Source organism: Oncorhynchus masou, chromosome 6 (genome assembly GCF_036934945.1).
Source record: "Oncorhynchus masou masou isolate Uvic2021 chromosome 6, UVic_Omas_1.1, whole genome shotgun sequence".
In the NCBI taxonomy this organism is placed as follows: domain Eukaryota; kingdom Metazoa; phylum Chordata; class Actinopteri; order Salmoniformes; family Salmonidae; genus Oncorhynchus; species Oncorhynchus masou.
The window spans coordinates 57,163,753-57,179,136 of NC_088217.1; the positions used below are offsets into that span (position 1 = coordinate 57,163,753).

Here is a 15,384-nt window from a genome sequence, read left to right on the forward strand (position 1 = left end):
TCCTCCGTTGCCGCCAGGTTTCCTCCTCGAGTGCGCCAGGAGGCGCTCGGTGAGTGGGGGGTACTGTCATGTCTTGTTATGTCTGTTCCTGTCCTTTCTCTTCACTCTGTCTCTCTCTGCTGGTCTTTTTAGGTTACCTTCTCTGTCTCTCATTCTTCAGCTGTTCTACATCTCCCCTAACTAGCTCATTCACTCTTTCACACCTGTTCTCTCTTCCCCTCTGATTAGGTCTCTATTTCTCTCTGTTCCTGCTACTTTCAGTGTCTGATTCTTGTTTGTGTTTTTGATGCCAGAAGCAAGCTGTCGTCTCGTTTGCTTCCACCTTGTCCTATCCTGTCGGAGTCTGCCTGGCAGGTGCATCCTGCACTATACTACGTTCTTTTTGTTCCATTGTCAACGTTGGAAGAGGATTTATGCCATTCCTGTTTTTCATTAAAGAACTCTGTTTTCTGTTAAAACCGCTTTTGGGTCTTCACTCAAGTACATAACAATTAAGCTGATCCACCCTCAAAAAAAAGAAAAAAAAGAGAACCTTTCCATTTCTCTGCTCTTTCGCTCTTTCCTATTTCTTTCTCTCGTTCTCCCTCTCACAGTCTCTTAATGAATAATGCAGAGTGCTCCAGTTCCATAAAATACTATTTGCTCCAGTTTTTGAGTGTTAAAAAACCTGCTATTTATATCAAAGCATAACGATAGTGAGAAACGTCTAGTTATCTAAGCGAAAGCTTTGTGATAAATTTTGATTTGAAAGATAAACTAAAGTATTTCCTTTTTTTTCCTTTTTTTCTGCAGAATTCGCATTCTCCATGTCTCCCTTAGCAACCATCGTGTAGGCCTACCCAGTGTATTGTAATTTGTAACCATGGTGTATAAATATGCCTCCTATTTAGAGAGCCTGGTGGTATCCACGGATTGTGTAGCAGTTTAACAGGCATTTTCTAGAGAGAGAGAGCTTATTTGACCCTTTTGTAATTTATTATTTTCATGTAATGTATTCTTGTGCCTGCCATTGTTGATGGGGAGTTGAATTATGTTGTTATCTGTCTGTCTGTGGTTTAGCTGTAGGGAGCCAGCATCCCAGAGCCATGTAGATTCTGTGTCCAGAGCAGTCTATAGCTGCCCAGAGACCTGCCCTGAGAGCAGGCTGCATCCGGTGTAAGCAGGCCATCCCATGTGACACACACACAAACGTCCCGTGTGTAGGGCCCTTCATACCTCTGAGAGGAGGAGAGGAGACGATCTCTTTTCCCCCCCGCCACAGCAGAGAGTCAAGTCAAGTGGGAGAGAACAACACATGCAGTGACTATCACCAAATCCCAAAGCCTCTTATTTATCAATCTGTGTTTTTTGTGTGTTTTTTTTACCAACCCACAAGATGTAGCCAGTGATGCATTGACATGCAAAGCGAGAGAAGCGAGAGATAGATGAGAGGGAAGGTAGTAGAGTGTGAAAAGGAAGCTTTAAAGCAAATGCCGTGGCTATGTAGCTGCTGCCCCGGTTAAACCCACCACGCCCAACCCTCTAGCTGCTGTGTTTGCTAGTGATGGAGAAAAAGTGTGACACCAATCAGGCCCCCGATGACGGGAGTTGCCCACCCCTGAGTCTAGCGTGCACACACACACACACACACACACACACACACACACACACACACACACACACACACACACACACACACACACACACACACACACACACACACACACACACACACACACACACACACCAAGGCCTCTGTCTGGTTAGAGAGAGCAGAGCAGCAGAGCTCTGATGGTCCCCAAAGCTCAGCCCATTTCTCCCTGCCAGACCTCCATTTACATTCAGCTGCTCTCTGTCGCTCTCTCTTTCTCCCCTTCCCTCCCTCCCTCCTTCTCCTGTCACACCCTTCTCTTTGTTTTCCCCTATAGTTCTCCCCCACTCCCCAACTCTCACGCTAACAACAGATTGCGGGAAGGGAGGCCTTGGCCTGCTGTATTTCACATGCAACCCACAAGCACACACAAACAAAACCACACACACCCATAATGGAGAAACGTATATAGCACATGTATGCAGAACAGAACAAAACAAAATAGCAGATTAGCTTTAAGCAGGGATATCAGAATAAGAAACGGCTTAGCAAAGCAATAGGGATGTTTGATCCTCATTACATCATGTAAGCATTTCATGTCATTCACAAGCCCCAACACATTTTCAGTTGTTCTGCTAGGTGCAGCGTTCTGCTCAGTGTGGAGCACATCCTAAGGAACCGTACCCAATGGTAATCAGACCTAATGGAAAGCTTGTTTTCACCTGGCCAGCTCGGAGGTTTATTTGTGACAGTTAAAAACAGTTTCAGTTATTTGAAACCCATGTCAGATGACAAAAAACATGCAGTCTATTACCTATTCAAAAATGTCAAATCAGAACCTCAGGAAAATGTCTCCATACAGTATACTGTGTATTTTCCTGTCTGCAGCAAAAATGTTTAACTGAAATCTTAAAGCTAGTGAGTCAGTAGATATTGACCGGCGGTGAAATTGTGACACTTGAAAACCTTTTCAGTTTAAGTGGGAAGTACAAAAAACACTCTACGTCTATTCAACTAGGTCATAGTAAGAGGAGCAGTAGAAAGGAGGAGAGATATGATGAGAGGAGAGGATGAGAAGGAAGGGAGAGGGGATGAGAGAGGAAGAATATGAGAAAGAAGGAGTGGGTTTAGGAGAGAGAGAGCAGTGAATAGGAGGCGAGGGGAGGAGAAAGGGAGAAGATGATAGGAGGAAAAGTGAGGCAGATGGACTAATTACTGAATCTGTGCTGGCTAACAGCAGGGGAGGGGTGGAGTGATGGGATGGAGGGAGGGCCGCCCCTTCATCCCTTTGCTCCTCCATTCCTCCACCCCTCTGTCCCGCCATCCTTCCATCCCTCTATTTCTAGACCATTTTCCACACACACACACACACACACACACGCACACACGCACACACGCACACACGCACACACGCACACACACACACACACACACACACACACACACACACACACACACACACACACACACACACACACACACACACACACACACACACACACACACACACACACACACACACACACACACACACACACACACACACACACCACTATGCTTGAAAATGTTAATTGCTTTGCCACATGTTTTGCAATATTAGTTTAATGCCTTGTTGAAAACAGGATGCATGTTTTGAAATATGTTTATTCTTCCTTCAGTTCACTGTCAATTAGGTTAATATTGGGGAGTAACTATAATGTTGTTGATCCATACTCAGTTTTCTCCTATCACAGCCATTACACTTTGTAACTGTTTTAAAGTCACCATTGGATTCATGGTGAAATCCCTGAGTGTTTTCCTTCCTCTCCGGCAATTGTTAACATGGACGTTTGTATCTTTGTAATGAGTGGGTGTATTGATACAACATCCAAAGTGTAATTAATAATTTCATCATGCTGAAAGAGTTATTCAATGTCTGCTTTTTTTTATACATCTACCAATAGGCCCCCATTCCCTGCGGCAACATTCTCATGGACCGTGTTAAGGGCTGTGTTTGTCTCTGTATGCACACTATTCCCTATATAGTGTACTACTTTTACCAGAGCCCTATGATAGTGTAATACATAGGGAAATAGGTTAATATATAGGGAATTGGGTCAAAAGTAGTGCATGTTTTCTGTTCAGGGAATAGGGTGCCTTTTGAGATGCATCCAGAGCCAGAGACGGTGTTTGTCTGTGTGTTTGTTTTGATGTATTGACTGACCCAGGAACTGTGTGTCTTGGCTCCACAGGGGAAGTCATATGTGTTTGACCGGGTGTTCCCCACCAACACAACACAGGAACAGGTGTACAACACCTGCGCCAAACAGATAGTCAAAGGTGAGTGCCAGCCCCTCCATCTCTGTGTCTCCATCTCCATCTCTCCCTGTCATGTCTTTCACGCTCTCTCTCTCTCTCTCTTTCTCTCTCTCTCTCTCTCTCTCACCCTCTCTCTCTCTCTCTCTCGCTCTTTCTATCTTTTGATCTCTTTCGCTCTCGCCCCGTCTCTCACACTCTCTCCCTCCCTCTCTATCTCTCTGTGTCTATATGTACTTCTATCTACACTACCATTCAAAAGTTTGGGGTCACTTAGAAATGTCCTTGTTTTTGAAAGAAAAGCATTATTTTGTCCATTAAAATAACATCAAATTGATCAGAAATACAGTGTAGACATTGTTAATGTTGTAAATGACTATTGTAGCTGCAAACTGCAGATTTTTTATGGAATATCTACATAGGCATACAGAGGCCCATTAACAGCAACCATCACTCCTGTGTTCCAATAGCACATTGTGTTAGTTAATCCAAGTTTATAATTTTAAAAGGCTAATTGATCATTCGAAAACCCTTTTGCAATTATGTTAGCACAGCTGAAAAGTGTGTTCTGATTAAAGAAGCAATACAACTGGCCTTCTTGAGACTAGTTGAGTATCTGGAGAATCAGTATTTGTGGGTTCGATTACAGGCTCAAAATGGCCAGAAACAAAGACCTTTCTTCTGAAACTTGTCAGTCTATTATTGTTCTGAGGAATGAAGGCTATTGCATGCGAGAAATTGCCAAGAAACCGAAGATCTCGTACAACGCTGTGTACTACTCCCTTTACAGAACAGTGCACCCTGTTTCTAACCAGAATAGAAAGAGGAGTGGGAGGCCACGGTGCATAACTGAGCAAGAGGACAAGAACATTAGAGTGTGTAGTCTCAACGTCTCAACGTCAACAGTGAAGAGGCAACTCCGGGATGCTGGCCTTCAAGGCAGAGTTCCTCTGTCCAGTGTCTGTGTTATTTTGCCCATCTTAATATTTTATTTTTATTGGCCAGTCTGATATATGGCTTTTTCTTTGCAACTCTGCCTGGAAGGCCAGCATCCCGGAGTCGCCTCTTCACTGTTGACGTTGAGACTGGTGTTTTGCGGGTACTATTTAATGAAGTTGCCAGTTGAGGTCTTGTGAGGCATCTGTTTCTCAAACTAGACACTCTAATGGAACACATATTGGGCCACTGTACGCCTATGTAGATATTCCATTCAAAATCTGCCGTTTCCAGCTACAATAGTAATTTACAACATTAACAATGTCTACACTGTATTTCTGATCAATTTAATGCTATTTTAATGGACAAAAAAAATGCTTTTCTTTGAAAAACAAGGACAAAACTAAGGAGATGATTGTGGACTTCAGGAAACAGCAGAGGGAACACCCCCCTATCCACAACGATGGAACAGTAGTGGAGAGAGTAGCAAGTTTTAAGTTCCTCGGCATACACATCACAGACAAACTGAATTGGTCCACTCACACAGACAGCATCGTGAAGAAGGCGCAGCAGCGCCTCTTCAACCTCAGGAGGCTGAAGAAATTCGGCTTGTCACCAAAAGCACTCACAAACTTCTACAGATGCACAATCGAGAGCATCCTGGCGGGCTGTATCACCGCCTGGTACGGCAACTGCTCCGCCCTCAACCGTAAGGCTCTCCAGAGGGTAGTGAGGTCTGCACAACGCATCACCGGGGGCAAACTACCTGCCCTCCAGGACACCTACACCACCCGATGTTACAGGAAGGCCATAAAGATCATCAAGGACATCAACCACCCGGGCCACTCCCTGTTCACCCCGCTATCATCCAGAAGGCGAGGTCAGTACAGGTGCATCAAAGCTGGGACCGAGAGACTGAAAAACAGCTTCTATCTCAAGGCCATCAGACTGTTAAACAGCCACCACTAACATTGAGTGGCTGCTGCCAACACACTGACACTGACTCAACTCCAGCCACTTTAATAATTTGAATTGATGGGAAATGATGTAAATATATCACTAGCCACTTTAAACAATGCTACCTTATATAATGTTACTTACCCTACATTATTCATCTCATATGCATACGTATATACTGTACTCTATATCATCGACTGCATTCTTATGTAATACATGTATCACTAGCCACTTTAACTATGCCACTTTGTTTACATACTCATCTCATATGTATATACTGTACTCGATACCATCTACTGTATTTTGCCTATGCTGCTCTGTACCATCACTCATTCATATATCCTTATGTACATATTCTTTATCCCCTTACACTGTGTATAATACAGTAGTTTAGGAATTGTTAGTTAGATTACGTGTTGGTTATTACTGCATTGTCGGAACTAGAAGTACAAGCATTTCGCTACACTCGCATTAACATCTGCTAACCATGTGTATGTGACAAATAAAATTTGATTTGATTTAAAAAAAAAAAAAATTCTGAGTGACCCCAAACTTTTGAACGGTAGTGTATGTACAACACTTGTCCCAAACATATAGTCAAAGGTGAGTCCAGAGCAGACCGTAGCTGATAGAACAACTGATATCTGATAGACCATTCATTGCATGCACTTTCTGTTTCTGAAATTTAATTCCAGTATTATTTAGGCCCTGATGAAAAGAAATTAAAGTAACAATAATGTGCAAGCTTATCTTGAATAAAAACATGTGAGCTATCTATCTTGCTCTCAGTCTCTCCCTTGCTCTTTCTCTCCTCCTTGCATGCTCTCTCTCTCACTCTCTCTGTATCTCTCTCTCTCCCCTCTCTGTCATCTTGCTGTCCAGCCTTCCCTCTCATTTCCCATATGCATAGAGAGACAGTGTAGATTGCAGATTTCAATCCCGTTGTCTAACATGACAAACGAGTGCTATGCTGTCTGCCTGTGATTGAGCCTGGGACAGATTAATGAAAGGGAAAGAACAGCATTGTCAGAAGAAAGAGAAATAGAGAAAACAGATGAGAACACAGCCAGAGTGTAGCATAGGAAATCAAAGGTAGTAATAAAGAAGAGAGGGGAGAACAAAAAGAAAGGATGAGAGGAAAGGAAAATAAGAGAGGTGTGAAACATACTGTAGACAAGGAAGAAAGGAAAGGAAGGGAGAACAGAGTGAAAGAGATGCCATAGAGCTGGTCTACAGAGATAATTGGATCTCTCTCTCTCTCTCTCTTTCTCCCCCCCCCCCTCCCCCCAGCTGCACTGGCCTAATTGTCTCTCTGGCTCTGGCCTCTTATCGTCCTTCTCCTCTCCTCTCAGAGACAGATTCCATGTGTCTTGAATTACTTGTTTATGTCACGGTTCGGCTCGCTCCAGCACCAGCATGACTAGAATAGCTTACAAAGAAAGAAAGAGAGAGAGAGAGAGAGAGAGAGAGAGAGACAGATGTAGAGAGACAGAGAGAAAGGGAAAGCAACTGAAATAAGGAAAGATAAAAGGAGTGTGAAATTAAATGGTATAGGATGGAAGAAGTTATGGTTCCCTCCGGCTCCTAGCCTGGTAGTTGGTATGTATGTTTGACTTTCTGCCCACTGACTGACAAAACAGAGGTTGTGCTGCTTGTTAGTGCTTGCTGTATCGTGCTCTCTGTAGGTGTGGGTGTGTGGTCGTGCGTGTGCGTGTGTGTGTGAGCACGTATGTGTGTGTGTTGTTCTGTAGGTGGGCAATCTTTGTTGGTGCAGTGTCTTGTTGCTATGGGCTGAATGAGGAGGCTGTTGTCTTATGTCTAGCATCCTCTCCCTACTCCTGTCTCCTTATTCTGCCTCTGTTCTCCTGCATTCTGCCTCCTGTCTCCTATATCTAATATCTATTGTCCATTGTCCTGTATCTTTCCTACTTTATAGATGTGCTGTTCTTTTGAACGTACTGTATTCCCTGTCTCCTGTCTCTAGATGTACTCGGGGGATACAATGGCACCATCTTCGCCTATGGACAGACCTCCTCTGGAAAAACACACACCATGGAGGTATGTTTTCATTGACCACATCACCACAGAGATTAGACTTGGCTTGTATCCTAAATGGCACCCTATCCCCTATAAAGTGCACTACTTTTGTCCAGTTTGGGACGTAGACTGGAGTGTTCTTTATGTAGAGTGATATAAACCAGTGATTCTCAGCTGCAGTCCTCGGGTAGTACCCTGCCGATTGCACGATTTTGTTCCAGCCCAGCAAAGCACACCTTATTGAACTGTTAGGTTCTAATTACCAGATTAAGAACTCGACGGACACAATGAAAGCGTAAACCAAGTTTATTCATCCCAAAGGGTCTAACAGCTGAACCGACAAAGACATGGTTTCACCGGTGGTGGTATACATACCATATACATTGGGTGGAGTCTTCTCCTCCTCGCTAAACATTGTATCTTCGTTTCTAGGCAGGAAACTAAGTGATAGGGCAATAAACTGTTCCTTCTCCCTTACCGTGACCTGACCTAGACCCCTTCATCATTACTCCATAGCTCTCTCCCCTCATCAATGCCTGCCACGTGTGATCGTTTTCCCTACACTCAGTACATTCCAAGCTTAATTGCACCTACCATATACCTTCCTCCTACAGATAACCAATAACTTCTGGTGTCGACCCTCTAAACCATAGCACTCAATATTTCAACAGGATACCTGATAATTAACCCTATTCCAAGTTTTAGGAGTCAGAACTTAGAATCCATCAGAACTAATCAATGGATTGATGATTAGTTGAGTGGTTAAAAACACTAACTGGCATAAATCATTGTACACTCCAGTAGCTGAAGTCCCCTTGCTTTAAATGATTTACCGTCTTGTCTCCTCTCCTCTAAATATCATCGGACTCTCCTCCAAGTTAAGTCCCTGTCCCCTGTTCATCCTTCTTTTCCGCGTCTCTCTCTCTCCCCCTCATCCTTTCACAATGTTTTCCTCCCCCTCTCCTCTCTAACTCCCCCTAGTCTTTTATTCTCCTTTAACCTCCGCCAAGTGACCTCCCCCAAGTATTTTTCTCTTATCCATTCTTCCTCTCGTCTTCTCTGACATCTCGTCTTCTTTTCCCACATCCCTTCTGTCTTCTTTCAGGGCAAGCTGCATGACCCTCATGGGATGGGGATCATCCCTAGAATTGCAGAGGATATCTTCAATCACATATTCGCAATGGATGAAAACCTTGAGTTCCACATCAAGGTCTGTACTCTGCTGACAACACTGTCTGTCTGCACCAATAGTCCCATAGTCTGCTCAAGTGGTAGTGCAGCCGACTCCGGACCACACATTGCCCCTCTGGACCTCACTTTGAAAATTGCTCTGCCACTTTTAATTTTGTCTTGCCGTCTCTTTTATCTCAACATCTATCTAGTTGATGATGTCTCTAAAAACACTGTCTGGTGTCCTAGATCTGAATGTCCTTTAGCCAATTCTTCTGCCTATTTGTATCACACCATAGGATACATATTACTGGACCAGACTACTGCACCATCTCACCAGTACTGAGAACAGTGTGATGTCTGTATTCCCCCATGACCCTCTGGGCTGTAGTGACAACATTTTCTGCACCAGTTGCTCGGTGGTGTACCCAATCTCTGTCAGTGTCGGTCAGTGCTGTTTAAGATGAGGGAGGACTTTTTTGACCTTACTTCTTTTACAGCATATTGGATAACTGTCATTCATATTCCATTCACCCAGTTCAATGTAACATGGATATATTTGGGCTACTACATAATACTCAAATTTAATCTATACTCATCATGAGGTTGCTACAAAAATTTGAGGTGACAGACATCATTAGTCCAACAGTTGCAAATTACAATTTCTATTGGACAATTCAGGTATGTTTATCCCCGTTTCGTTTGCTTCCGTTTAAGAAACGTTTTCAACAGAATTGGTGGAGTGAATCACATGCAAAGACTGTTCACTTTCATAGCAGCCCATTGTATTCCTTCTCGCATCTACGCACTCTCCTCCTCTTACCTTTTTCCTGCGCTTGTGGACTTCAATGCACAACACATCAGCTGTTTGTGACCAGGTGAAAAAACATTTCCAAGCCAAACCATATCATAGCCTGTTACAGTTTTCTAGGTGTGAAGGAGAGTCGGACCAAAATGCGGCGTGTAGATTGCGATCCATGTTTAATAAACTGACGTAAACACGAATCAATTACAAAACACTACAAAAATCAATGAACGTAACGAAAACCGAAACAGCCTATACTGGTGTAAATGAACACAGAACAGGGACATAAGGACAATAGGACAATCACCCACGAAACACTCAAAGAATATGGCTGCCTAAATATGGTTCCCAATCAGATAATGATAAACACCTGCCTCTGATTGAGAACCACTTCAGACAGCCATAGACTTATCGAGAACACCCCACTAAGCTACAATCCCAATACAAAACACACCACATACAAAAAACCCATGCCACACCCTGGCCTGACCAAATAAATGAAGAAAAACACAAAATACTTCGACCAGGGCGTGACAGAACCCCCCCCCCCCCAAGGTGTGGACTCCCGGACGCACAACAAAAACCATAGAGGAGGGTCCGGGTGGGCGTCTATCCATGGTGGCGGCTCCGGCGCAGGACGTGGACCCCACTCTATCAAAGTCTTAGTCCCTCCTCCTCGCGTCCTTGGATAGGCCACCCTCGCCGCCGACCATGGCCTAGTAGTCCTCACCCAGAACCCCACTGGACTGAGGGGCAGCTCGGGACTGAGGGGCAGCTCGGGAATGAGGCAGCTCGGGACTGAGGGGTAGCTCGGGACTGAGGGGAAGCTCGGGACTGAGGGGAAGCTCGGCACTGAGGGGAAGCTCGGCACTGAGGGGAAGCTCAGCACTGAGAGGAAGCTCAGGCAGGTAGTTGGATCTGGCAGATCCTGGCTGGCTGGCTGTTCTGGCAGATCCAGGCTGACTGGTGGATCTGGAAGGGTCTGGCTGACTGGCAGATCTGGAAGAGTCTGGCTGACTGGCAGATCTGGAAGAGTCTGGCTGACTGGCGGATCCTAGCTGACTGGCGGATCTGGAAGAGTCTGGCTGACTGGTGCATCTGGAAGAGTCTGGCTGACTGGCAGATCTGGAAGAGTCTGGCTGACTGGCAGATCTGGAAGAGTCTGGCTGACTGGCGGATCCTGGCAGACTGACGGATCTGGAATAGTCTGGCTGACTGGCGGCTCTGGAAGAGTCTGGCTGACTGGCGGATCTGGAAGAGTCTGGCTGACTGGCGGATCCTGGCAGACTGACGGATCTGGCTGCTCCATGCTGACTGGCGGCTCTGGCTGCTCCATGCTGACCGACAGCTCTGGCTGCTCCATGCAGACTGACAGCTCTGGCTGCTCCATGCAGGCTGGCAGCTCTGGCTGCGCTGAACAGGCAGGAGACTCCAGCAGCGCTGTAGAGGAGGAAGGCTCTGGCAGCGCTAAACAGGCGGGAGACTCCGGCAGCGCAGGAGAGGAGGAAGGCTCTGGCAGCGCTGGAGAGGCGAGTCGCACTGTTGGCCTGATGCGTGGTGCTGGCACTGGTAGTACTGGGCCGAGGACACGCACAGGAAGCCTGGTGCGGGGAGCTGCCACCGGATGGCTGGTGCGTGGAGGTGGTACAGGGTAGTCCGGACCGTGCAGGCGCACTGGAGCTCTTGAGCACCGAGCCTGCCCAACCTTACCTGGTTGAATACTCCCGGTCGCTCTGGTGGAATAGCCCGCGCTGGGCTATGCAGGCGAACCGGGGACACCGTGCGCAAGGCTGGTGCCATGTAAGCCGGCCCAAGGAGACACACTGGGGACCAGATGCGTAGAGCCGGCTTCATGGCATTTGGCTTGACGCTCAATCTAGCCCGGCCGATACGCGGAGCTGGAATATACCGCACCGGGCTATGCACCCGCACTGGGGACACCGTGCGCACCTCAGCTTAACACTGTGCCTGCCCGGTCTCTCTAGCCCCCCGGTAACCACAGGAAGTTGGCGTAGGTCTCCTACCTAACGTCGCCATACTCCCTGTGAGCCTCCTCCCAAGACATTTTTGGGGCTGACTCTCGGGCTTCCATCCGCGTCGCCGTGCTGCCCCTTCATACCAGCGCCTCTCCGATTTCTTTGCCTCCAGTTCTTCCTCCTCGCGTCTTCCTCCGTTTAGCATTTCCTCCCAAGTCCAGAAATCCTTATTATGTATCTCCTGCTGCTGCTGCCTGTTGACACGCCGCTTGGTCCTGTTGTGGTGGGTGATTCTGTTACGGTTTTCTAGGTGTGAAGGAGAGTCGGACCAAAATGCGGCGTGTAGATTGCGATCCATGTTTAATAAACTGACTTAAACACGAATCAATTACAAAACACTACAAAAAACAATGAACGTAACGAAAACCGAAACAGCCTATACTGGTGTAAATAAACAAAGAACAGGGACATAAGGACAATAGGACAATCACCCACGAAACACTCAAAGAATATGGCTGCCTAAATATGGTTCCCAATCAGAGCTAACGATAAACACCTGCCTCTGATTGAGCATCACTTCAGACAGCCATAGACTTATCTAGAACACACCACTAAGCTACAATCCCAATACAAAACACACCACATACAAAAAACCCATGCCACACCCTGGCCTGACCAAATAAATTAAGAAAAACACAAAATACTTCGACCAGGGTGTGACATAACCGCTACACACAGTCTACATCGTTGTCACCACATTAGCTAAAGTATCGTTATAGTCAACCTAGCTAATAGAACTAACTCGTTGGTAGATCTGCTACAATCATGCAGTACAGTGTACAGTCAGTAAGCAATTTAGCAGTTACACCGGCGGGACCCGGTGGCAATACATTAGTAAAACCAAAAGCTTACCTTGACTTGGATGAGTTCCAGGGTTTCATATTCATAGCCAGCTAGCTAACATAGCATCCCTCTGTTTGAGCTGGGCGTTTGTGTTGGCTAAACTAGCTATCTGCATTTGCTAGCTAAGTAAGGGAAAGTGAAAGTAAAATTACTAAATTATAGCTCTCTCTCTCTCACTCTCTCTCTCTCTCTTGCTTCTCCTTCATTTTTAAAGAAATGAATTTGTTCAAAACTATTTAACTATTTTCTTTCTCTCTCTTTGAGACAACTACTGACAACATTTTATGCACTACAGTGCTTGCTAGCTGTAGATTATGCTTTCAATACTAGATTCATTCTCTGATCCTTTGATTGGGTGGACAACATGTCAGTTCATGCTGCAAGAGCTCTGGTAAATCGGAGGACATCCTCCAGAAGTTGTCATAATTACTATGGAAGTCTATGGAAGGGGGGAGAACAATGAGCCTCCTAGGTTTTGAATTGAAGTCAATTGTCCCCTGGCTACACAATGGTGTTACCCTACAGAGTGCTGCTGAGGCTACTGTAGACCTTCATTGCAAAACAAACAGTGTGTTTTAATAAATCATTTGGTGACATGTGAATATATTTAGTATAGTTTTATCTAAAAAGGATAGCTTTTTTAATGTTTCACTATTTTTATTTTTATGAAATTCACTGAGGAGGATGGTCCTTCCCTTCCTGCGCTGAGGAGCCTCCACTCCTATGGTTATTATTAGGATGTGTCAGTCGTCCACATCTCCACATTCTTTAAAAAAAAGGGTTCATGAGATAACCCTTTTTGTTTCCAGAAGGGTTCTACCTGGAACCAAAAAGGGTTCTCTGATATGGAGAGCCGAAGAACCCTTTTAGGTTCTAGGTTGCACTTTTTTTCTATGAGTTTATGTGCTCCAGACAACTCCTATGGTTATTATTGTCATGCTCCAATAGTTCAGAGGAGTTAGCTAAAGCACATCTGGGACCCGACCACACTCGAGAACCAGTGGAGGCTTCTGAGGAATGGAGTAAATAGAATGGTATCAACCACATGGAAACCACGTTTGATACCATTCCATTTACTATCTACCAGGCATTATTATGAGCTGTCCTCTCCTCAGCAGCCTCCACTATATGGCACCATGTAACTCACCATAATTGATAGTGTGATGCCTCAATCCACAGTAGCCCTCTGGAATTACTGTAGACACTGTGAATGTGAATGTGTCTCTACTATGTCTCTACGCTCTTCTGGCTATTTTGTCGAGCAATAAACATAGATATGCACCAGACTACTGCACCAGCTTACCATAACTGAGAACTACTGTGTATTGTCTGAATCAACCATAGCTATAGCCCACTATAATCACTCAGCAGCCTCCACTATATGGCACCATGTAACTCACCATAATTGATAGTGTGATGCCTCAATCCACAGTAGCCCTCTGGAATTACTGTAGACACTGTGAATGTGAATGTGTCTCTACTATGTCTCTACGCTCTTCTGGCTATTTTGTCGAGCAATAAACATAGATATGCACCAGACTACTGCACCAGCTTACCATAACTGAGAACTACTGTGTATTGTCTGAATCAACCATAGCTATAGCCCACTATAATCACTCAGCAGCCTCCACTATATGGCTCACCATAATTGATAGTGTGATGCCTCCAGTAGCCCTCTGGAATTACTGTAGACACTGTGAATGTGAATGTGTCTCTACTGCTCTTCTGGCTATTTTGTCGAGCAATAAACATAGATATGCACCAGAACTGCACCAGCTTACCATAACTGAGAACTACTGTGTATTGTCTGAATCAACCATAGCTATAGCCCACTATAATCACTCAGCAGCCTCCACTATATGGCACCATGTAACTCACCATAATTGATAGTGTGATGCCTCAATCCACAGTAGCCCTCTGGAATTACTGTAGACACTGTGAATGTGAATGTGTCTCTACTATGTCTCTACGCTCTTCTGGCTATTTTGTCGAGCAATAAACATAGATATGCACCAGACTACTGCACCAGCTTACCATAACTGAGAACTACTGTGTATTGTCTGAATCAACCATAGCTATAGCCCACTATAATCACTGGAGTTACTGTGTTTGGGCCAGTATTGCGGCTATTCTGGATATTACTGTCCTGCCATAGCATACATATCACTGTACCAGGCTACTACACCAGCTCACCATACATGAGAGTGTGATGTCAGAATTCACCATGACCCTCTGTAATCACTGTAAATGTGAATGTGTCCACACCAGTAGTCTGGTAAAGATGTGCTTCAGACAACTATTCTGGCTATAATTGTCCTGCCATAGCATGCAGATCACTGGACCAGGCTATTGCACCATCTCACCATGACTGAAAACTGTGTGTCTGAATCCATCATAGCTATAGCGCTCTATAATCACTGGAGTTACTGTGGATGAATATGCATGGTGCACAATGTGCAATAAAACATCCCAAACATCAATATCTACTTAAAGCATAAACATCTGGACTAAACCAGTCTACTGCATCACCTCACCATGAACTGTGTATGATGTCTGTGTGCATAGCCTCTGGAATTATGGAATGCATAGACACAAGATATTAATAAATCATTAGTATCTTGTCATATTTGTACATTTGCCTAAATAAAAACTATCTTATAATATCTCACAACTAATACCTGACATACCCGGCACGCAGAAACTAATCTCTCTGCTCACAAGAGACTAGACCTATC

The 15,384-nt window shown here is 45.0% G+C and overlaps 1 protein-coding gene across 1 annotated transcript in view; it reads left to right on the top strand.

Annotated features, from left to right (window-relative positions):
• The window catches only part of LOC135542333 (kinesin heavy chain-like), a 143,177-nt gene that overhangs the window by 46,242 nt on the left and 81,551 nt on the right, over window positions 1–15,384 (top strand). The window contains exons 2-4 of the mRNA XM_064969219.1: window positions 3,802–3,889; window positions 7,743–7,816; window positions 8,901–9,005. Coding sequence (XP_064825291.1) covers window positions 3,802–3,889; window positions 7,743–7,816; window positions 8,901–9,005 — 267 coding nt within the window. The remainder of the gene's footprint in view (window positions 1–3,801; window positions 3,890–7,742; window positions 7,817–8,900; window positions 9,006–15,384) is intronic.